We start from the raw sequence: 24308 nt of genomic DNA on the forward strand, positions 1-24308 counted from the left end.
AAACTCATTTAGATATTGAGCTGCTGCATAAGTTACCAATTACCCATTAATTGTAAATAAAATAAAAATTGTATGATATTTAAAAATGTATGTTTAGGTCTGTGTTTGCATGTGTATAGAAACTGTCTGACCTAACTGTGTTAGTGTGGAGCTTCTTGTAACATGTCATTGTAACAGTATTTATTTAAACAGAAACTGAGTATGATGTTTCAGCATTTTTTTTGGAGCGAGATGCAGACAAACCAGGATAAATAATACACTCATAATAGCTTTATTTAAGTTGGGGCTTAAACTCTTGAACTGTAGGCAGTGCAGCTTCCCACGCTCCATATTTCAAAAACTAAAGCGATTTATCTTATCGAAGTAATCATCCATCTTTCCAGTAATCCGACTCATACGTACATACATGTATCTTGAGGCTGGTTGAATCCCTAACTTTTATGCCATCAGCAGTTACAGAAAACCTAGTTGTCTCTGAAGAGGGTTACTAGGAAAAGGAGTAGTAATGCTGCTATCATATCAGTTTGCTGAGCCCACTGAAGTGTATACACCATCTGACCATATAATCCAAGATTTTCATAGCATTCATCACAGGAACTGGCTTCACAAGGCAGTGGCATATGAAACAGGGGATGGGGTTTACCGGGTTCCTCCTCTCCCTCTGAACATATTAACTTTGTTTTATTTTTTATCTCTATGTATTAAAATGATCTGTTTGTTTACCTTCTGAAATGATATCATGTCTAAAGCGTTGGACAGAATTTCTTGAAAGTTTGCATAAACATTCTCAGATGGATCTGTCACATATCTACATTTTATTTCAAAATATTGTCCCAGAAACATATTACTTCTATAATTATTTGAAAAATAAATAAATCACATAATATCTTAAAATTAGATGGTGTCAGTTTCTTTCTTGTTCAATTATACCAAAACTACAGGACTAATTGAGGTTAAATTTGGTGTGGACATATCTTGGTTATCCAGTTCAATGACAGGCCTATTCTGATTTTTCATTAATTAACTGTTTCAAAACAGCAGCCTTAAATATGTATGTATTTACTAACTTGTGCATGTTTTATCTGCTAAAAACCAAAATAATATGCAAATGGCTTGTCCTATCACAAAACAAAGCCCAGCAAGTGTACTAAAAATTCATTTATTTAAAAGTGTTTTCAAGCTATTTAGGTTTTTTCAATTGTGACATTACCAGTGTTTGCCTTAGTAAATAGTTGTAAATCAATTTGGTTTTAGATAAGGAAATGAAATGAGAGAAGCAATCCTTGGGTTAAGAATGCTACTGGAAAAAAGGTTAGAAATGAACAGAAAGGTGTGTTTGTAGCATTAATTGACTTGGAAAAAGCCTTTGACATGATAAACTGGGAACTATTGTTTAAATGTAAGAAGAAAGTAGGAATTGACTGGAAAGATAAGAGGCTCATCTGGAAAATTTACAAGAACCAGTGTACAAATATAGTGGTGAATGGATGTACTAGAATGGCAAGAATTAAAAAAGGCGTGAGGCAGGGATGTCCACTCTTACTATAGCTTTTCAACATGTTTATTGAAGAATCGATATGTTCTTTAAAGGAAAGGACTAAGGGAATAAAGATAAATGGGTAAAGAATCCACAGTATTAGATTTTCTGATGACATTTTCATAGTAGTAGAGTCTGAGAGAAGGAATTAAATAGAATGTTGAATGTTCTGTGTTATATATTGAAACATTACAAACTTAATATCAATAATAAGAAAAACAAAATTTCAGTTGTGAGCAAAGATGGCAAGGGAGCTAATACAAACATAAGAATAGGAAATTCCAAAGTAGAACAAGTGCAACATTTCTGTTACTTAGGAAGCATTATAACTGAAGACAATAGATGCACCAAGGAAATTAAAAGAACAATAGATCTTGCTAAACAAGCCTTTCAGAATTAAATCTTTCAGCAAATACTCATATAAGTTTAGAAACAAGAAAGACTTTTGCAAGGGCACCCATGCCCAAGGGCAAGGGGGCACCACGACTCAACCCCCACTAGCTCTCAGGGAAAGGAGAAAATCTAATGTAGTCAGGTGTTTTCCTTTCAAGAAAATGATTTAAAAGTCGGTATTACGTAGAACTGGTAGTACTGCCCCCCACCAACAGGCAGGGTATACAGTGGGTGTTATTCTATCGTGGAATACAAGTTGCCATTCATCTTTCAAAATATTAAAAATACGACATACCCCCAGGTCTAGCCCCACCTCCCCCCTTACAAACTATCATATGGGTGCCCTTGGGCTTTTGTAAAATCCTTTGTCTGGAGTTTACTACTTTATGGTTGTGGGAGCTGGACTATTGGAAGAAAGGAAAGAGATTCATTGGAAGCAACTGAAATGTGGATTTGGAGGAAAATGATAAGGACATGCTGGACTAAAAAAAAGACTAATCGAGATGTTCCAAAGGAAGTCAACGAGCAACAGACACTGATAAAGGATATTGAAAGAAGGAAGTTTAACACTCCGTTACACGCGTAATAATTGTATCGCGGTTACGCGCGTGGTGGGGATTCCCTCATCATGCACAAATAAGTGAATAAATTGTCTCTTTTGTTCTGTTGAAGGAGAAAGGACTTAAAAATCTTTCTCACAGTACTGTTGTTTACTTAAAGTTATTTAATTTTTGTTATGACTTGATGTAAATAAACAAGACGGGGAAGTAATATTCCCTCGCTCATATTCCTGATTTCTTATATGTCCTAACACGCATAGGTGGAGATGCCCTGCAGTGTTCATTTTACAACATCTTTGTATTTTTCTAGTTGTTTAATATACACTACATTATCAAAAGTATCCAGACACCTGGCTGAACATGGCGTACAAGTTCGTGGCGCCCTCCATTGGTAATGCTGGAATTCAATATGGTGTTGGCCCACCCTTAGCCTTGACGACAGCTTCCACTCTCGCACGCATACCTTCAGTCAGCTGGAAGGTTGCTTGGGGAATGCCAGCCCATTCTTCATGGAGCGCTGCACTGAGGAGAGGTAGCGATGTTGGTCGGTGAGGCCTAGCATGAAGTCAGCGTTCCAAAACATCCCAAAGGTATTCTGTAGGATTCAGGTCGGGACTCTGTGCAGGCCAGTCCTTTACAGGGATGTTATTATCGTGTAACCACTCCACCACAGGCCATGCATTACGAACAGGTGCTCGATCGTGTTGAAAGATGCAATCGCCATCCCCGAAGTGCTCTTCAACAGTGGGAAGCAAGAAGGTGCTTAACATCAATGTAGGCCTGTGCTATGATAGTGCCACGTAAAACAACAAGGGGTACAAGCCCCCTCCATGAAAAGCACTGCCTCCGAATTTTACTGTTGGCACTACACACGCTAGCAGATGACGTTCACCGGGCATTTGACATACCCACACCCTGCCATCGGATCACCACATTATGTACCGTGATTCGTCACTCCACAAAACGTTTTTCCACTGTTCAATTGACCAATGTTTACGCTCCTTACACCAAGCAAGGTGTCGTTTGGCATTGATCTGCGTGATGTGTGACTTATGGGCAGCCTCTCGACCATGAAATCCACATTTTCTCACCTCCCACTGAACTGTCATAGTACTTGAAGTGGATCCTGATGCAGTTTGGAATTTCTGTGTGATGGCCTATTACACTTGATGACCCTCTTCAACTATCGGTGGTCTCTGTCAGTCAACAGACGAGGTTGGCCTGTACGCTTTCGTGCTGTATGTGTCCCTTCACGTTTCCACTTCACTATCACATCAGAAACAGTGGACCTAGGGATGTTTAGGAGTGTGAAAATCTCACGTACACACTTCTGACACAAGTAACACCTAATCACCTGACCACGTTCGAAGTCCGTGAGTTCTGTGGAGCGTCCCATTCTGCTCTCTCACGATGTCGAATGACTACTGAGGTCGCTGCTATGGAGTACCTGGCAGTAGGTGGCAGCACAATGCACCTAAAATGAAAAACGTGTGTTTATAGGGGGGTGTCCGGATACTTTTCATAATAAACACTACAGTAAAATTCACATCAATAGTAACAATAGTAAAAAATACTAAAAGTAATAAAAGTAAAATACACAAAGTGAAAAGAACAAAAATATCTCAGCTAGCAAGTCCCTGATGCATTATTCTTCCTTTTCAAAATCCATTGTATGCTCTAAAGCGTACCATTCCTAAAAAGTAATATAAAAAGAACAATGAGTAACTGTAGGTGAAGGTATAACAAGAGCAACACCAACAAAAGTCAAGAATATAACTTACAATAGTCACACGGTCACATGTATAGGCGGGATCTCGCCACCTGGGAGAAGAATAACAAACATCTACTCATGTACACGCCTTGGTAGTGACTAACAATGACTCCACTCTGCGCGGACGATGTCCTGGAGAACAACCCTTCACGCATTTCAATAAAATTAAAAATTCACAAAAACATTTAAACAATAGGTAATCTCCACCTTTCATGTAATGGAGTGTTAAACTTGCAGGTCATATCCTAAGACTAGTAAACTTCTTTGAAGGAAAAATATTAGGCAGGAAAAGAAGAGGTAGACTAAGGAAGTCATACTTTGAGGATGTGAGAAACTTGATGGCATGTAAAGACTACAAGGAAGTTAAGAGAACAGCAGGATTGAGAAGAGAATGGTGGCAGTGACAAGGCTTAAACTTTAGTGTATGACGATGATGATTGCCCCAGTGTGGCAGTGGGCTCATCAGTTGGATTACCACACCTTGCTGGGAGCTAGTGCACCATTGAGACACTACTGCAAGCCTCCTTTGTAGGACAGTGCAGTGATGGAGCAATAGGGGATGTACGTACCTACACTTGTATAAACGCTTGCCTTTCGCTTTTATATGCCGGCCCCATGGTGTAGGGGTAGCGTGCCTGCCTCTTACACGGAGGCCCCAGGTTCGATTCCCGGCCAGGTCAGGGATTTTTACCTGGACCTGAGGGCTGGTTCGAGGTCCACTCAGCCTACATGATTAGAATTGAGGAGCTATATGACGGTGAGATAGCGGCCCCAGTCTAGAAAGCCAAGAAAAACGGCCGAGAGGATTTATCATGCTGACCACACGACACCTCGTAATCTGCAGGCCTTCGGGCTGAGCAGCGGTCGCTTGGTAGGCCAAGGCCCTTCAAGGGCTGTAGTGCCATGGGGTTTGGTTTGGTTTGGTTTGGTTTGGTTCTTTCACTTTTATATAAGAAATTAGGGTCCCTGGAAGAAACTGAATCGCAATTAATGAAATTTCATTATGATTTCCTTTAGGCAACTTAATTTTTGATTTAAAAAGACATTCATAGGCTTTTCTTTGTGGCTCTAATGGTTTTCCAAGAAATATGGGAAAGCACTAGGACTGGGAAAGAAGCAACCATAGCCTTAGTTAAGGTACAGCCCTTGTACTTGCCTGGTCTGAAAATTCGAAACTATGGAAAACCATCTTCAGGACAACTGATAGCAGGTTTTGAACCCGCCATCTCTGAAACACAAGCCAACAGACATACCCAGTGACAACCAAGATGTGTTAATGCCAAGTATCATGGTAATGTAAACTGACCTGTCATGTTTCTCTAGTTGAAACATAAAACATTTTAACCCAAATTATTCCAACATCATTCCAGTAGGATGAATAAAATTAAAAGGAAAATATATTAATTATCTTGGGATAAATTCTGCTAATTATTGACAACATTTGATGTTGAAGTGTAAAGAAAACATTCAGATCAATATTTTAACACTTAGTTTTTTTGTGTCTGCTGCCTGAGAAACACAGTTGTGAATTGATTATGCAAAAAATAAATAAAATTATTTGGGTTAATGAATGTTTAATTTTTGTGACTGCATTGTACTCGAAATACAGCCTCCGTGGCTCAGGCAGCAGCGCGTCGGCCTCTCACCGCTGGGTTCCGTGGTTCAAATCCCGGTCACTCCATGTGAGATTTGTGCTGGACAAAGCAGAGGCGTGACAGGTTTTTCTCTGGGTACTCCGGTTTTCTCTGTCATATTTCATTCCAGCAACACTCTCCAATATAATTTCATTTCATCTGTCATTCATTAATCATTACCCCAGAGGAATGCAACAGGCTTCGGCAGCTGGCACAATTCATATCCTCACCGCAAGATGGGGGCTTTATTCATTCCATTCCTGAACCATTCGAATGACTGAAAACAGGCTGTGGATTTTCATTGTACTCTAAATAAACTTTCAGTGTATTAGGCCATGTTCAGTATGTATAGTTCATGTTACTGCATTTCAGTGGACCACAGAGAGAAAGAAGCATGAAAGGTGAATGGCTGGACAAAGCATAAACCAGAGTTTAAGTATTGCCAACAAAATCTGAGATAAATTTATTTTCTTTCTTTTCCTATATTAGAAACTTTTAAACATCAACCACAACTGAATTACAAGGAGTGCCTTATATAAAGATCTGAGAAACTCGAAAAGTTACAACCAGGAAACTCGTAAGTTCAGAAAATCCTTCAGTTGAGGAGTTTGTAAGCTCAGAAAGTTTTTACAATAGGTGAGCACAAAAACTTATAAAATTTATAGTTTTAGGGCAGGAGATCTCTCATTTCAAATGACACAGTCAAAGTTTTCTGACTCTGCAAGTCTCCCACATTTTACATTTTGAGAAAGAGGGTAACCTGTACAGGATTTGGTAAGGTCTGGTCAATACCAAATTCTGAAAGAAGCCGAAGCTTCTATTATTACATCAAACAGGTCTCAAACCCTAGAGTCCAGATTACACTTAATTTTACAAAATGCCCATTATCAGGTCAGTAGAGTACATTGATCACAATTGTCTGAGATCACAGACTCTTGAAGCAGGAGCACATTACCCTCATTTTTAGGGGAGCCACACACAAAAGGATCAGAAGATCCATAATAAACAGGCAGAAGGGATATACTCCAAAGGCCAAGGGCAAAATGAGACTGGAGGCTGAAACACCAAGTACTCCAAAGTTTAAGTTCAACTGTAAAGTACCTAACTGGGCATAGGGCCTGCTGATACAGAGGCTAAGCCATGCTACAAGATGACAAAGTGTGGAAAATTTGTTGGCCGTAAAGATGATAATAAATTAAGAAAGATTTAAACTTAGTCACCACAACGAAATAGGAAGAAGGGAATGAAGGTAACCACTTGTGCTTGCTTACATTTTAATGAGTTTCCATTAAGAAAGAAATGTAAAAGTCCAAAAAGTGACTATAGAAACCTACATTTAACCCTCTTGGAGCCAGTAGCTGATATGGTGGGCCGCTCACCATCAGCTGGAAGAGGCCAGAGCTCTGCCTCCACTCTACTACTGTAAAGTGCCAGGCTGGTTTTAGTGGAAATACATGTATTTTAAAATTTTCATATATTTACCGTTGTATGGCAAATATCAGCAAGACATTTTCTACATGTCGACTCCATAGAATAAACAACTGATTCAGAGGGATATAAAGAATCAAAAACTTTTAATTGTTAATATTATGGTTGTTATGAACGTTTATTTTTAGGAAGAGAAAAACATTTTCGCACTTTCTCTTTCAATATCTACTTTGAAAAAGTCATTTGCAATACAAAAGAATAGATTTAATGATATAATTTCTAAATATAAATCTATAAAATAATTACTTTGAACAAGAAAAATAAAAACATAAAAATATTCAAATATATGTCACTAGTAAAAACAAGACAATTTTAATCACTGATGAAATTTGCGTATATACAGTATATCGATGTATGGCAAATACTGACAAGAAATTTTCTATGTGTGGACTACATAGTATAAAAAATACTCCTGAGTTATTAAAAAATTAATAGTTGATATTATCATTTTTAAAACCTTTCCTCGTTTGCGGTTCCAGTATCTATTTGAAAAAAACAAATACAATGCAACAGAATACGCATAATTAAAAAATCTATGGCTCTAAAGCCCTGATGAGCCTTGGCCTACCAAGTGACCGCTGCTCAGTCTAAAGACTTGCAGTTTACGATGTGATGCACGGTCACCGAGACGAATTCTCTCGGTCATTATTCTTGGTTTTCTAGACCAAGGTCACCCTCACACCCTCAGATATCTCCTCAGTTGTAATCACTTACGGTCACTTAGGTTGAGTGAACCTCGAACCAACCCTCAGGCCCAGGTAAAAGTCCTTGACCTGGTTGGGAATCGAACCCATGACCTCCGGGTGAGAGGCAGGCATGCTACACTTGGCCTATGAGGACCGGCATTTACTTAATTATAGAGAATTTATTTCTGAACAGAATTCTATAAAATAATTACTCTGAACAAGAAAAGGAAAAACAATAAAATAACAAATTCAAATATAGTATGTCACTAGTAAAAAGAAGGGAAATGACAAAATTAATTTACTCACCAAAAATTGTTGAGATGAACATTTACCACCAGGTATCTAATGTTCAAAGTTTGAGACCAGTGTTGAATCACTTAGGGGTCGTCGACGTCGTCGTTGTCATCATCATCATCATCATCATCATCATCATCATCATCATCATCAATGCTCCACTCCATTTGCCCGGGTATGGTTAACAAGCCTGCTCCACTCCTTTCTGTCCTTCCACTTTCCTGCTCCAATACATCCACCACATCCAATCCAGCTTCTCTAATGTCCTTCCAAATCTGATTCATCCGCTTTCTTCTCAGTCTTTCAACTGGTCTCTTTCCCTTAACTTCTCTTTCTAATTCCCTTCTTGCTACCCGTTCCTTTCTCATTCTTTTTACATGTCCGAACCATCTCAGTCTTTCTTTCTGAATGTTCTGTACTAACGGTTCTATATTTAGCTCTTCTCTGATTTTAATATTTTGGATTTTATATCTTCTTGTCTTTTTTACTGATGTTCTTAAAAAATTCATTTTGTCTCTTATTAGTTACCAGTGTTTCTAGTCCTTATGTTAAAATTGGTATGAAATACTGTTTATATAATGTTAATTTCATTCTCTTGGGTACTTTGTCATCCCATAAAAGCTCTCTGACTTGATAAAATGTTGTACATTTACTTAGTCTGTTAGTAATTTCAGGGTTGATTTCATTACTTCCATTAATAGTAATACCCAGATATGTAAACTCCGTCTATGTTCACTTTGCTTCCCTTTTTCTCTTTTCCACAGTTCATGACTACAGCTTTCTTTTTTTACTAATTACCATTTAAAACTCCTTCAGATTTTCATTCCAAATTTTCAGTCTCCTTTGTACTTCCTTTTCTCCTTTTCTCCCTTTCCCCATATCACCACATCATCTGCAAATACCAAAGCATTCACTTCATCACTACTGATACTTTGTTTTACACCCTCCTGTATTTCCTCTATGACAGACATGCCAGTTTCATGAGAAAATGTCCTCATCCATAATATCACTTTTCAGCCATGATTCAATTCACATTACAATTCTGGTAAATATATATCTATTAAATTACTATTTCTGGATTTTTATTTACAACACTTCTACAGCTTCACACTAATGTGCTCCTTACTTGACCACCCTGCTACCTATACTGTTATCAATCACTTTCCAGTCTAACCCATTTCCCCCAATGTATATCCCTATAACTCTTTTAAACAAACACCCTACCTTTTATGTACCATTGCAGTTCAAGTGAAGGCCATCTGAACATATATCCCTGTTGCCTACCCACCCATTAGGATCTACAAGTCTCACTCCCAATTTCCCACATACCTACTCCACAGTCTCATTTAAATCCCCAATCATCCTGCATTCAGTATCTCTCTTACACAATATCCCACTGATAACAATCTTTGCCTCCTTAAATTTCTCCTCTGCTGCTGGAATCAGATTTCACACATACCCAACTGTGTTAGTAACTATTCGTGCTACCTAACATTGTTGTTGTTGTTGTTGTTGTTACCAACATGAAAAATTACCATCTTCCCTTCTATTTCCTCAACATCTGCCTTAACCTAATTCCTGGATAACACTCCACCCTGGTTCCCTTTCTCCCACACAATTTACGTACATGCCTAACAGTTGAGTTGTCCATGACCAGAGCCTCAACCCCACCCACTTCATTAGATTCCCTCTTCTCCTCGTCTCTCTTAATCCTGGACAGGTAGTGCTCGCTGGTGCAACGTTAGAGGTGGCGTGGGGTACTTTGCAACCACTGTAATTGAATTAGTCTTAATTTAAAAAAAGAGAGGGGGTGATGACCTTCGCTGTTAGGCCCCTTAAAACAACAAGCATCATCATCATCATAATAACAAAATGACTAATTTTTATTCATCATATATTGACGTATTAGATTTATTAACTCAATAGCATGATATTTTATTGAGAATAAATGAATATATCCAATACTGGACTCATTAGCTTCATAGCATATAAAATTAAAAACTTGTCATACTTGGGAATCATTTTTATTAAGCACATTATTTTGCATAAATCAGCTGACAGCTGGCAGGCTTAGATCCTGCTAACTATGTAATGTAATCATTTCAGTGATAAGGGATTGACTGAATGAATTCCTTACATTGTTACAAAATAAGTCGCTGGGTGGTGGGAAGGTTTTTCCAAAATAATTACGCTACCGGAAATAATTATCCTCTTCATGACAATCCATATCTTGATTAGTTATTCATTTGTGAGTATAAATTTCCCTGACTCTTTCAGTTTCCAGGTTCTTACAGTTTAAAATGAGTTGCAGCAAATTGTAATTCACGAAAAAATGCTTGAAGCTTCTTCAGGCAATGATGTACTTCTTGCTACGAGTTTCACTCACGGTAAATGAGTGACAATGTTGTGGGTTCGAGTACGTGAGTTTTTAGCAGGAAGAACTTTTGTCCAGTTTGTAACATAATCCTTTCCTATTGTGGTCCAAAACCATTGAGAAAGAGGCAAATAATCATCACTAATATTTAATTCTACATTAGTGCTGTGCCGCGTATCGCTGTTCGAGTCTACTAATTCTAATAAATTCATCCTCACACTCACTAAAACTTCTTCCTCCTCCACAGACTGTAAAAGACTACACACTTGCCTCATACCCTTGATAAATCATTTCAGCAATAAGGGATTGACTGAATGAATTCCTTACATTGTTACAAAATAAGTCATTGGGTATACTCAGCACTGCTGCTGCTGTACTTCTGACAAATAGGACTGGTGGGGCAAGGTCTAACAAGACACTTTATTGCACTGCGAGACAATAATTTCTCTTTCTAAGAATGGGCACCCTTCACTACAATGCTACTGACGACAGACAAAAGGCAAGGAATGTGGAGATAGATATGTGGCAGCCAAGGTCTCTAAGTTTAAAAATAAGTGCAATTGAACAAAATAAGTTTGCACCAGGTCACAAAATACCCCGTGCCACCACTCTCAGTTAACTTCCCTGGAGTCAACTGAACCTACTTCCTCCCCCCCTTCTCTCCCTCCCACTGCCTTGTTCCATTCCCTCTTCCCATCCTCTACTCTACATTTCCCCTTCTTACCATTCCCTTTTCTCTTGCTCCTTCCCTCCTCTGTAACACTTCCCTGATCTCCATCTTCCCTCTGCTGTAGTGACTAATACCAATTCCCCATAGATACCTCTTCTGAGCTCTCTCCCCCTGGGGAAAACTCTTAGCCGTTAAACTTTAACCCACCTGCCATTCACAACTCTTCCTCTCCTTCTCCTCCCTCTTGTCTACCAACCGTATCCTGTACATTGATTGAGGGAGACCTACCTTCATTCCTGCCTTCTATTATGACCTTAATTATCTCCCTCAATATCCTTATCATTTTCCTCATCTATACTATCCTAACTGCAACAGGTTAACTGAAACAATAGAAATATATGCAATAATGCAATTATGCAATAATAATGCAAGCACAATAATTTCTAATAAAATAACTATACTATAATAATTCTAAACTGCATTTGGACATATCGTAATTACAATAGATTAACTGAAACAGTAGAATTATAGGTACAACTAAATACTTATTGGACAATACTATCAATGAAGAATGTCAATGAGCAAATGAAATCTTGGATTTGAAAATGTTGAAATCAAATAATGAAATTTTGAAAATTTATATTTGAGGTTCTCAGCAAGATAACCATTATCTCAATATAACACTAGTAAATCTGTCATTTATTGTTAACATAGTCCTCCTACTTGTAGAAATATGATTATATTTTCATCCATCTTACCCGAGCATGTATAATGTTAACATTCAGATAGTAAATTGCACTATATATTAGTCCTCCTTAATTTATTTTAGTTTGCAGTGCAAAGTCATATGGTCCAAGCTGTCAGTATATCATAGGATGGTGTAGTCGTGGCTATGGTGATCATATTACAGGCCTGTGTACTCGTGGCTGCATTGAAGGTTTTTATCAGCCTTACTGTCAACAAAGTAAGTATACTTAATAATAATATTAAAATAATCTTTTATCAACTTCATGCACTGAGGTACATGTGAAATAAAATCTCTGGTGTGTGTTTAAGTAAATTAGCAAGTAGTTACTGCCTGCATAAGATAAAACGAGACTTGGCAAGAAGACAGCAGCATGAAGCTTTGTGCAATATACCACAAATAAACTCTCTTCATAGAAAACATTCAGATCAAAATAAACTTTATTCTTCCCTGAGTGCCTTTAATGATTGAAATGAACAATTTGGCATTATGTCACCATTTTTGGAATATATCTTCTCATCTTTTTTACAGCACTTCACAAAAAATTCCAACTTTCAGGCCAGTCCATTATGTTTTGACAAATTTATTGCAGTGCCCTGTTCCTTGCAACTTTTGCATAATGTATAATTTCATAGCATCTGAGGGAATAGACTAATATTCATTGTTTAATTATTGTATTATTTATCACATTCAAACCTTTTATATGTTGTATCACTATTGACCAACTTATTCCCACTTGAGGTTTCCGGCTGACATATGGGGGTTACTAGTTCATGGCTAGATCTAGCACGTAGCTCCCTGTTGCAGCAAGGAACAATACAGCAATCACATATATCTTCAGTTTTCCCAATGTTGTTTCCCTCTTTTGAATACCCGTAGGGCCCATCATTACAAAATTTAGGCATCTCTCTAAATCTCTTCAAACAAATGAAGGTGCAGAATAGAACAACAACAACAACAACAACAACAACAACAACCATAAATCATTAGCAAGTTGCCTGTTCTTCAGATTCAAAACGAACTTGCCAGCAAGCAAACTTTTATTTCCATTTTTCACTACATTGCACGTTAGCCAAGTATGAAAACCATGATTACTCTTAAAGTAAGGAGGGAGGGAGAAATATGAAACTAAGGTACACCATAACACAGAGGTTGTAGTTTTCCATACACCCATATCTTTGATCATTTAAAAAATGAATTTAGCATAATTGAATTGCTCAGTGGAGAAAGGAACTAAGTCACTTTTCCTTAGTTTTCAGGAGAGACAAAAAACTGTCTTATTATTAAACCATTCAACAGAATGTTTTCAAATTGTTCAAATTTGTTGTTCGTTAAACTATACACACTATTTTCATATATTCTCGGAAGTATCTTAGAAAAATACTATGACAATTTGCAACATAGTTCCTTTCTCCAGTCGATGATAGAATTTACCACTTTTCATATGAATAACCCATTCAAAATTCCACATTTTTGACATCAAAGTAAAATTTATTAATTAGCTAATGGAAAATTATTTTAAACTAAACATAAAAATAACTCATTCACAGAGTTCGATGTTCTGAATAGTTCATATCACAATGAATCATCACTTGTGGTTGGCCATTTCAACATCTCATAAAGATGCTTAGTGTCTTCCTCGTGGTTGTACTCAAACAGTTTCTGAATATCTTCAATTTACTTTTTATTAAGTCTGATTTTTTTCCACTGTACAGCCTTTTCAAACCAATACAAAATGAAGCAAGTTTAGTTTTTGCCAGATTACAGGAATGACTGACACAGCTGTTGATAAAAGTGTAGGCAGTACTACTGAAGGTTTTGTTAATTCATAATGAAATTCTTTGAACATTGACACAGATAAACTACACAGTAATTTTTTTTCTTTGTAATTACAAGGCCATCATATGTCAAAATCCATTATGTCTTCATTTTGTACCATAATGAGTGTAACTTCTGAATTACTGTTTGCTACTTGGATAATCTTTAGGGGTGTAAACTCAGTCACTTTTCCATATTTTTCTCTTCATTGTTCCAAAAACGTGGTCACAAGGGAGAAACGAGTCACCTCTTTTGGGAAATCTGTGAATGATTTTTTAAATTTATCAATGTCTGTCAATGCAAAGCACATCCTTCATCATCATCATCACCATCACCATCATCATCATCATCATCATCATCATCATCATCATCATCATCATCAATGTCCCACTCCAGTTACCCAGGTGTGGTTATCAAGCCTCCTCCACTCCTTTCTGTCCTTCCACTTTTCCTGCTCCTTTATAGTACGTCAACCTCCAGCTCAGGGCTCAAGAAAATGTTTGTGTACTATACTTCCACCACATCCAATCCAGCTTCTCTAATGTCTTTTATCCTATTGTAAATTATGCGGGAGAAAATTTTGTAATGCAGTCCAAACGGGTTATTCCTCTGTAATTGTCTGGATGGATGGATGGATTATGCCTGAGGTCCAGTGTTCTGGGATTTTCTCCATGATCCACATTTTGACTATTCTCCGGACCACCTTTTGAGCAGACTAAAGCGGATGTGACGTCATTGTCTCGTCACACTCGCCGTGGTTGCCAAACGAGCCGGCGCGCCATTCAAAGTTGTACTCCACCACTATAACACAGCACAGCTCATGGATTGAACCTCGAATGAATTTAAAAGAATTAATACACTAATGTCTGCGTGTTAAAATCCCATACAGTTTTTTAACGGCTTACATCTTTAAACAATTAATTTACTGAATTAAACTTTAAATGTGAAAACCTACAATCTGTTTTCCAGTCAATGACCGGGTCAGGAATGGAATAAATGAAGCCCCTTCTTGCGGAGAGGATAGGAATTGAGCCGACTGCCGAAGCCTGTCTCACTCCTCTGGGGCAATGATTAATGACTGACAAATGAAATTATACTGGAGAGTGATGCTGGAATGAAGGATGACAGAGAAAACTGGAGTACCCGGAGAAAACCTGTCCCGCTTCTGCTTTGTCCAGCACAAATCTCACATGGATTGACTGGGATTTGAACCACGGAACCCAGCGTTGAGAGGCGGATGCGCTGCCACCTGAGCCACGGAGGCTTTCACAGTTTTAATGTACTAACTACAATTTCACGATTAAAGCACTGCGAACGAATTTTTTTGACATGAACATTAAGCATTACATTCATTAAATTATTACTATTTTTGTTTTATTATTTATTATTCACTATTATTATCTAAATATATGGCCTGATTCCTCACGGGTGATTTTTGAATAAGCGAGAGAAGTGAGGATTATGTACCCGTACTGGAATTAACTTGAAACTGACATATGAAGTTGGGGATCCAGGCGAAAACCTGTCCCACCTCCGCTTTGTCCAGCACAATTTCAATAAATTAATTATTACAAATATATTTTTATAAAAAATATTATTATATATTATTATTATTATCATCATCATCATCATCATCATCATGCAGGAGGTTTCAGCATCAGCTTACCTTGTGACGCAGTAATTAAAATGTGTCACTATTGAGTGGCTGCACACCCAAGTCGGAATCAGAGCCGGGGTCAGCACACGAGGTAAACTAATCCCGCCGTCAATACTATTCGCTCGGAAATGCTTATAAACAGGCAGAATCATATTTCTCTCGCCGGACGTAAAAATCTTGCATGTCTTCTTCAACTTATAACAGTCTGGTGAATTTTTGTTCGGATCCATTGCACAATAATATCCAATAACGAGTAAGAAGAAACCTACAAATGTACAGGAGACTACAAGAATTTTGAATTAACACACACTTTACGCACATACACTGTTTTTGTAAAAGCGAAGCACACTGATAAAATTCTCTCACTGCTGTTTTAAACAGACTATGATTGGAACTGAACCCACGTGTTCAGGACATCCACTGAGTGAGTAAGTATGGCAGCTCCGCATTGACTGCACCATTGCCAAAACTCGCTCTGAGTAGCGCATCCCCCTTGCCCCCTCACCTACCGTGTGACAACACCATAGGCACTGCCCCTGTCGCCCGCGCCATCCCCTGGTCTATACACGCACTTCCGCTTTAGTCTGCTCAAAAGGTGGTCCGGAGAATAGATGCTGATGTAAATTTATGATTGCTGGTATCCCTGCATTTTTCCAGATTTCTGCAAAGACTAGGTCTTCACCACATGCCTTATCATTTTTTAGTTCCTTATTTGCAAATTCTACCTCATTGATAGTTGGAGGATTTATTACATCTGGACTGGTTAAATTGGGTGTGTCAGTATTTACTGCCAATGTTTCCAGTCGGTCATCGCAATTTAAAAGTTTGTTGAATGTCTCTGCGAGGATCTCTGTATTTTCTTGATTACTATGGGGTAACCTTCCTGATTTATCTCTCGGCATTAATAATGGGGGCTCATATTTTTTAAGGTATTTGCCAAAGGTTTTATAATAATCTCGTGATTGTTTTTTGTTAAAACTCTCCTCTATCCATTGTAAGGTATTTTTAGCGTTTGGTTTGTCTGATGATTTTATGGGTTGACTTTCTTTGTTTTATTAGTTCTAAATTTCATTTGTCTAATTTTTGGGCTTGATGATTTATCCAAGCTTGGTGTCTTCTCTCAATTGCTTGGTCACTACACTAAATGGAAAAGGTGACCTAGAAAACATTTTAAAAGAAGAAAGAAGAATCTTGAGGAAAATTCTCGGCCCCCAAAAAACAGAAGATGTTTATAGACTGAGGTCACGCAAAGTGACAGAAGAGCTTTCCAACATTGCAGCAGACATCCGCAAAAGACGTCTGAAATTTTATGGGCACATCCGCAGACTGCTGGCAAGTAGACTGACACACAAGATTCTCACCTACATAGAACATCTAAAAAATATTCCATGGGTACTGGAAGTGAAGAAGGATCTGGAAAAAGCCCAGATGAACTCAACTAACATTGTGGACAGAAACCTCTACAGGAAAAAAAATGAATGGATGGAAAGTGTAACCAGAGAACGAAGTGAAAAAGAAGACTGGAGCAAAGTGGACAGAAGAACGAAAAAGGATCCACGGAGAAAGGATGAGAGCTGTTTGGTAACTGAGAAAACAGAATTGTTAGAGCTTTGTGTGATCCATTGGGTCCATATGCACATAATAATAATAATAATAATAATAATAATAATAATAATAATAATAATAATAATAATAATAATAATAATAATAATAATAATAATCTATCATCATCATCATCATCATCATCATCATCATCATCATCATCATCATCTATAAACATGAGGCTATCACCTTCAGATAACACAAGAGTGAGTTGGAAAACTGAAGTAGGCTACCCATTCTTGTCTATTGTCTGAGCCATTCATTTCACATGGAAGAAGATGGATGTGAAAGACAATGGTGCTTATTATTGTTGTAGCAATGTCGATACTTATCACAGCCAATTTTTTTATCCATGGGCATTTACCTGTAGCAATGTCGAGAGTGCAATCTTTGAATAACCTTAAAGTTGCTGTAGTCCAAAATATAATCACGAACAGATATCTTCAATAAATGTTTCACTCATTAACCATAATATTTTGATGAGTTTTTATTAAATTGGAAATTTATTTTGAAGTCTTCAGTAATGAACTTCTTCTGTTTTCAGAGATAAGTTACTTAGTATCTGCTCCAGAAGTTAAAGCATTGGGAGTATCTGGTATCACCGTTAAAGCAAATCTTTCCAAGAAAGAAATAAAAGGAGTTGGAAGACCACTCTATTATCAGGTTCAGTATAAAGTGAGTATATGTTGCTTCCTACTTTACAAATAATTCTTATAAAGATGAGGCCTCCTAGTATCAAAGACAAACACTGCCATGAACATGATTTTACAGGAGAAGAACTTGTCTGAATGTGAACTTCATTGAAGAAAATAATGTAGAAAGAAAATTTGAAAGTTTTAAGTACGGTACTCAAAATCTGTATTGAATGCTATACCACCTCAAAGCGATATACTTACTATGTGAAAATTTATACTTTGAGTCATGATGTACCAATAATTTTGGTCATACATCTGTTTCTGAAGTAAATGAAGAGTCACATGTCCCTTTCTATTAGGCACTTTAGTTTTTGTAACACAGGGATGAACTTAAGTATTACAACTTTTCCAAATTTATTAACAATTTTTATTTTGTCCAAATGAACAGTTCACAGTGCTCTTTATTTTTCTTTTCTTTATTTATTCATCCTGTGGCTTTTAGAGTCGTGAGTGTCCACTTGGTGCAGATCTTTTTATTTTATGCTCATGGGTGACCTGCACATCTGGATGTAGGGTGATGATGATGAAGCAGGGAGAGGGTGATACCCAGTGTTGGCTTATAACCTACTCCTGTTGAATAACACCAGGGGGTCTGCTCAAGCCATAAATGTCTCCATACAATAGGCGAATCATCATCAACAGTGTCATATGCCCTCACTCCATATGAGCATAGGTTTGGAATTGAATCAAGGCTTTTGGCATGTAATCTAATGATTAGAAATTCTATTCTACCACCTCTTCAACACTGTTGGCCAACATTCTATTGGGGATTTTTTTTCCATTATTGGGAATTGAACTGGCTAACCCCAGTGTCAGACCATAGACTTGACACCTTAATGTTCATGGCCACTAGTTGGATTAGGGGCTGGTTATCTAGTTGACTGCCCCTTAAAACAATTACTACCACCACCATCACCTTTGGAATGAGACTTGAGCAGGAAGTTGAGCCAACAGGAAGGTGCATCTGCTGACGTCAACTCTTCCAACCCTTTCTTGGTACGAAGACCTATCATTTGGATATCTCTCATGTGAGAAAATGTACTTTATTTGTTCTTCTTAGGATGTCATTTCCCTACAGGTCTATAGAACAGTTTTGGGAAGTAATAGAGACTGCATTTTTAGGTTATGGTTAAAGATACCAATTTTTGTTGCCAAGGTTGCCACATGATACGATGTCTACTAAAAATTAATGGACCCCAAATCAATCTCTCGAGTATGCCCATTTAATTTGTCACGAGACACCATTCTACCCTGCTGTAGCTGAGGCTGTCAAGATCAGTCTTATTCTTCAGGTAACAACATGTACTATTGAATGTACATTAAGTAGGCTACATTATAATACATCAACACTTGGAACAATAATGTGGAAGACAGTAGGCTAAGTGGACTCATTGTTAACAGGATATACTGTAGTGACAGACAAATCTGGACAGTAACCAAGAAGGCTCAAGTTTTTATTCCAATGTTAATTTGTTTTTAAAAATGACTAGATTTTCAAAGTTGTATTTTATGTTTGTTGAATTCCATGCACTGAATTTCTCTTCCATTTAATACCTACATTACATTTTATATTACTCCTATTTTTATTGTTAATTATCCCATTTTAACTTGTATTATGCATGAACCAGGGGGTTGCAACTACACCTCCTTATACCCACTTTGTGGCATCCATATTGATCTTCCTAATATGTCTTACTTTTAATTCATTTTGGTTATGTGCGGCTGGCATCTCTAATTTGTCGAAAATGTCCAGCATTTTTTGTTACAAGATTGCTTATTTAGGTTTCACGTTGAAGGCACTATGTTATTGTATAATACACCAACTCCCACCAGGGCGCTACTTCCAAGGGTGGAAACAAGTAATACTAACATTTGATATATCAAACTCGAAGTGCAGGCATGAATTAACCAATCAACGCACTAGTCTCTTTCTAAAGAATCGTTGTGTACATTATTCCACCTTCAAGTGTTGAGAGTTTTAGTTTTCATGTGCTTGCCGTGTGCTTTGCAGCTATCCTCTTCGGTTATCTGGTTGTCTCACTAACTTTACACAAGGAATATTTCATTACACCACCTATTCAATACAATTCATTCCACTGCGTGGTCAAATGAACATAGAAACTACCAGATTTTTAGGGTACATGCTTCGCCCCTCTTTTATAGGCATCATCAGCCTTATTTAACCCTAAAAACAAAATTTGGTCTGAAGACCTTATCAGATTTACATAAATTGTATTGAAGAACTCTTATTAATATTCATTATATTCACATTACAAAGATATTAGATAAAACATATGTACACATACTAAAATCACTTTGAAAATGAAAATGTTCGTCTAAAAGAATTTTGCATCACATTATTTAAAAACAATTTGTCTGACTCTGAAATGGATCCTTTTTGTAAAAAGCTTGAACAATATATTATGCTTGGGGACCAGAATTGAACTCAAGGCTTCAATGAATAGGAATAGTATGATACAATATATATGTTGAAGTTGAGATCTGTTTAAAAAAAATGATGAGGCAGGGAGAGGATGATACCCAGTGTTCGCATATAACCTACTCCTGTTGAATAACACCAGGGGTCTGCTCAAGGCTTAATGTCTCTGTACAATAGGCGAATCACCATCAACATCACCATATCTTAATCCGTATTGCCTTCAATTTAACCACATATATTTAACCCTTATTTTTTAAAAACAGATCTCAACTTCAACATATATACATGTATTTTATCATACTATTCCTATCCATTGAAGCCTTGGGTTCGATTCTGGTCCCCAAGCGTTACATATTGTTCAAGCATTTTACAAAAAAGATCCATTTCAGAGTCAGACGTGAATTATTTTTTAGAAATAATATGACACAAAATTCTTTTAGACAAACATTTTAATTTTCAAAGTGATTTTAGTATGTGTGCATATGTTTTATGTAATATCTTTGTAATATAAATATAATGAATCCACATTGTCAATATTATTAAGAGTTTGTCAATACAACTTATGTAAATTGATAAGGTCTTCAGACCAAATTTTGTTTTTATGATTAAATAAGACTGATGAGGCCCTATAAAAGAGGGGCAAAACAAATACTCTTATGAATAATCTTAGCAGCGATTTGGCCAACACTCCAATGTCTGCTACCACTTCTCATCATACTATGGTTTTTACCCAACATATCAAGATATCTTAATCCGTATCGCCTTCAATTTAACCACGTATTTTTAACCCTTATTTTTCAAAAACAGATCTCAACTTCAACATATATATTTTATCATACTACTCCTATCCATTAAAGCCATGGGCTCGATTCTGGTCCCCGTATGTTGTAGGTTGTATGTTGGGTATTCAGCCCGAAGGCTGGTTTGATCCTCTGCAGCTCCGCCAACAGCTGTCATAAATAGCCTAGGCGTCGCTGAAGAGGCGTACTAGGGAAATGAGGAGTGAGGTAGTTTCCCGTTGCTTTCCTCACCGAGCCAGCCACTGCTATTACATATCAGTCTGCCAAGCCCACTGAAATGCATGCACCAACCGACCCTATGAGCGATATCTTCATACCATTCATAACAGGGACTGGCTGCGTATAAGCAATGGTATTACTAGCATCACTCCTACCTCAGTCACTTTCATATTGTCAAAGCCAAGGATGAGACTGAGACAGGTCAATGAAAGTAACAAATTTGATATAGCCCATACCAGAAGACATAGTGCACTGTAAACACTACATCTCGCCAGCAAAGGCATTCTGGTCCCCAAGCGTTACATATTGTTCAAGCTTTCTACAAAAAGGATCCATTTCAGCATCAGACATGAATTATTTTTAAGGAATAATGTGACACAAAATTCTTTTAGACGAACATTTTAATTTTCAAAGTGATTTTAGTATGTGTACATATGTTTGATCTGATATCTTTGTAATGTAAATATAATGAATCCACAGTGTCACTATTATTTTTGTCAATACACTTATGCAAATTTGATAAGGTCTTCAGACCAAATTTTGTTTTTAGGATTAAATAAAGCTGATGATGCCCTATAAAAGGGGTGAAACATGTACCCTAAAAATCTGGTAGTGTCTATGTTCATTTGACCATGCAACAGTGGAATGAATTGTATTGAATAGCTGGTGTAATAAAATACTCCTTGTGTAAACTTAGTGATATGCCTGTTTTCAAAACAGAACAATGACGAGAATAATGGTTTGTAATAATATGTGGTTGTCACCGTAAATTCTTGTAGTGCGAGTATGTACCAAGTGGAGTGAAATTAATCTCATGTATATCATCTTTGCAACCAAAAGGGAGTAAAAAAAATAAAGCAGTGTAAATTTTTGGATAAACTAAAACATAAGTATCCTTGCTTTACTTATGAACACAGTGAATGTGAAGCAAAATGTGCAGTGTGTAATAGTTACGTTAATGTCAGATACAGTAGAAAGGTGTTGGTGACTTGGAAAGACATGTTTACAGTGAAAAACACAAAAAGGTGGTGGAGAGCTAGATCAGTATCAGGTTCAATATTATTGTTTACTACTCCCAAATATTCTTCAGATGATAGAAAAGTTCAAGCCACAGGAGCCACAATGTCATTTCATACAGTTTTCCATCATCAGTCATACAGCTAAATTTAATAAGAGTATGTTCATAGAATCTGAAGTAGCACAGAAACTGACCTGTGTAAGAACTAAAACAGAAGCCATAATAAATAATGTTAATGCACCTCACTTGATAGATTTTATTATTGAAACTATTAATAATGAAGGTCCATGTTTTGGCTTAGGAACAGATGCAATCAGTCATGGTGCACTAAAGATGTTTCCAATTGTCATCCAAAATACTCTGATTACAAAAATTATGGCATTCAGATAAAAGTTCTTGATTTACGAGCATGTCAAATGACAGTTCTGAAAGTATTGCCTCCTGTATTTCAGATACCCTAAAGAAACCTAACATTATTTCTAGATACATTGCATTTGTTGGAGAAAATGCCAATGTTAATTTTGGAGGCCTTGCATGCAAGGGAGGGAGGAATGTGTTCTCTGTTCTCAAAAAGGACTTGAACAAAAACATAATATGTGTTTACATTCTACATAATTGTTTGCAGCATGGAGATGATGCTCTTCCTTTTGATATTGAGTTTTTTGGTGATGAAAATTTTTGACTTCTTTCATATATATACAGTGCATACTCAGGAACTGAAAGAATTTTATGAATTTGTTGATGTAAATTACCTGCAGCTTTTAAATCATTCCAAAACTAGGTGGTTAACATTGCATTCTGCAGTAGAAAGGATCCTGAAATTGTACCCAGGTCTGAAATTCTACTTCCTTTCTGAGGATAGGAAGTTGGTGCCTTCATCAGTTGCAAATGACTTCCTTGCAAATGACTTTTCAGAGCTTTATCTTTTACTTCTTTCCTAAACCATGCACATTTTTCACTATAAAATTTTGTCATTTGAGAAAGAAAATTCAGTTGTGGAAGTGCTTGAACTATTAGAATCTGTCCAATATTCATTGAAAGATAGACTTGAAGGTCAATTCATTCCCCTTAAAGTCAGACAGAAGTTGAATACATTTTCATAAGGTGGTCTGAATAAAGAATGCAAGATATTTATGGTGAATGTAACTTGTTTCTATGAAACTTGCTCTGAGTACTTGGATAAATGGATGCATCCTATGGAAGAATTCAAGCGCTTCAAATGGTTGAAACTTCAAAACATGAAGGACCTCAGTTTTGAGGATGTTGTACCATGTCTTCAATATTTACAGTCAAAGGGTGTAGACATAGATGATTCAAAATCGTTTGACCAGTTCTACAATACTATCAAAGGGTAGGAAGGTCAAATCAAAAAAATCAAATCAAAATCTCTTTATTTGCAAATGAGGTGTCTACCTCGGTGGCAAATGGTACACTAAAATACATTATTGTCAAGCACTAAATTTTAAATTAACAGGAGACGAAGAAAATTTTTCCTAGAATACAATATTATACAATTTACGCTAATAATTTTTTCTATTAAACACACACATCATCCTTAATAAATTTATATTGTTTACAAAATTCTACTTATAATATCTTACAAACATAGTCAACTCATATACAGTACGGTATGTGAAATTACTTCTAATAACACTATACAACTGGTATAAGATTAAAATTAACATTGAATTTATTTACATATTTATATTTTACCCATTTTGGAACCTAAGTAGCATAACGACCTGCTGCGTCTTAACCAGAGCCCCTTTTGCCACCACTTTTCAGAGTTCCTGAAGGGCCTTCACAGCTACCGTAGCGGTCCCAGGGCCCTCGAAGTCCCCACTGTACTTCACCCCTACAGGCAGTCCCCTACTTTGGCTGTCCAAACTCCTTAGACCAGGGGATGG

General features: G+C 37.0%; 1 protein-coding gene across 4 annotated transcripts in view; it reads left to right on the plus strand.

Annotated features, from left to right (window-relative positions):
- LOC136873850 (angiopoietin-1 receptor) overlaps nt 1-24308 on the plus strand; it is a 540166-nt gene that overhangs the window by 393979 nt on the left and 121879 nt on the right. For all 4 annotated transcript variants that reach the window (XM_067147131.2, XM_067147132.2, XM_067147134.2 and 1 more), the window contains 2 exons: nt 12237-12371; nt 17774-17904. In XM_067147131.2, coding sequence (XP_067003232.2) covers nt 12237-12371; nt 17774-17904 — 266 coding nt within the window. The remainder of the gene's footprint in view (nt 1-12236; nt 12372-17773; nt 17905-24308) is intronic.

This window comes from Anabrus simplex, chromosome 5, assembly GCF_040414725.1.
Source record: "Anabrus simplex isolate iqAnaSimp1 chromosome 5, ASM4041472v1, whole genome shotgun sequence".
NCBI classification, from domain to species: Eukaryota; Metazoa; Arthropoda; class Insecta; order Orthoptera; family Tettigoniidae; genus Anabrus; species Anabrus simplex.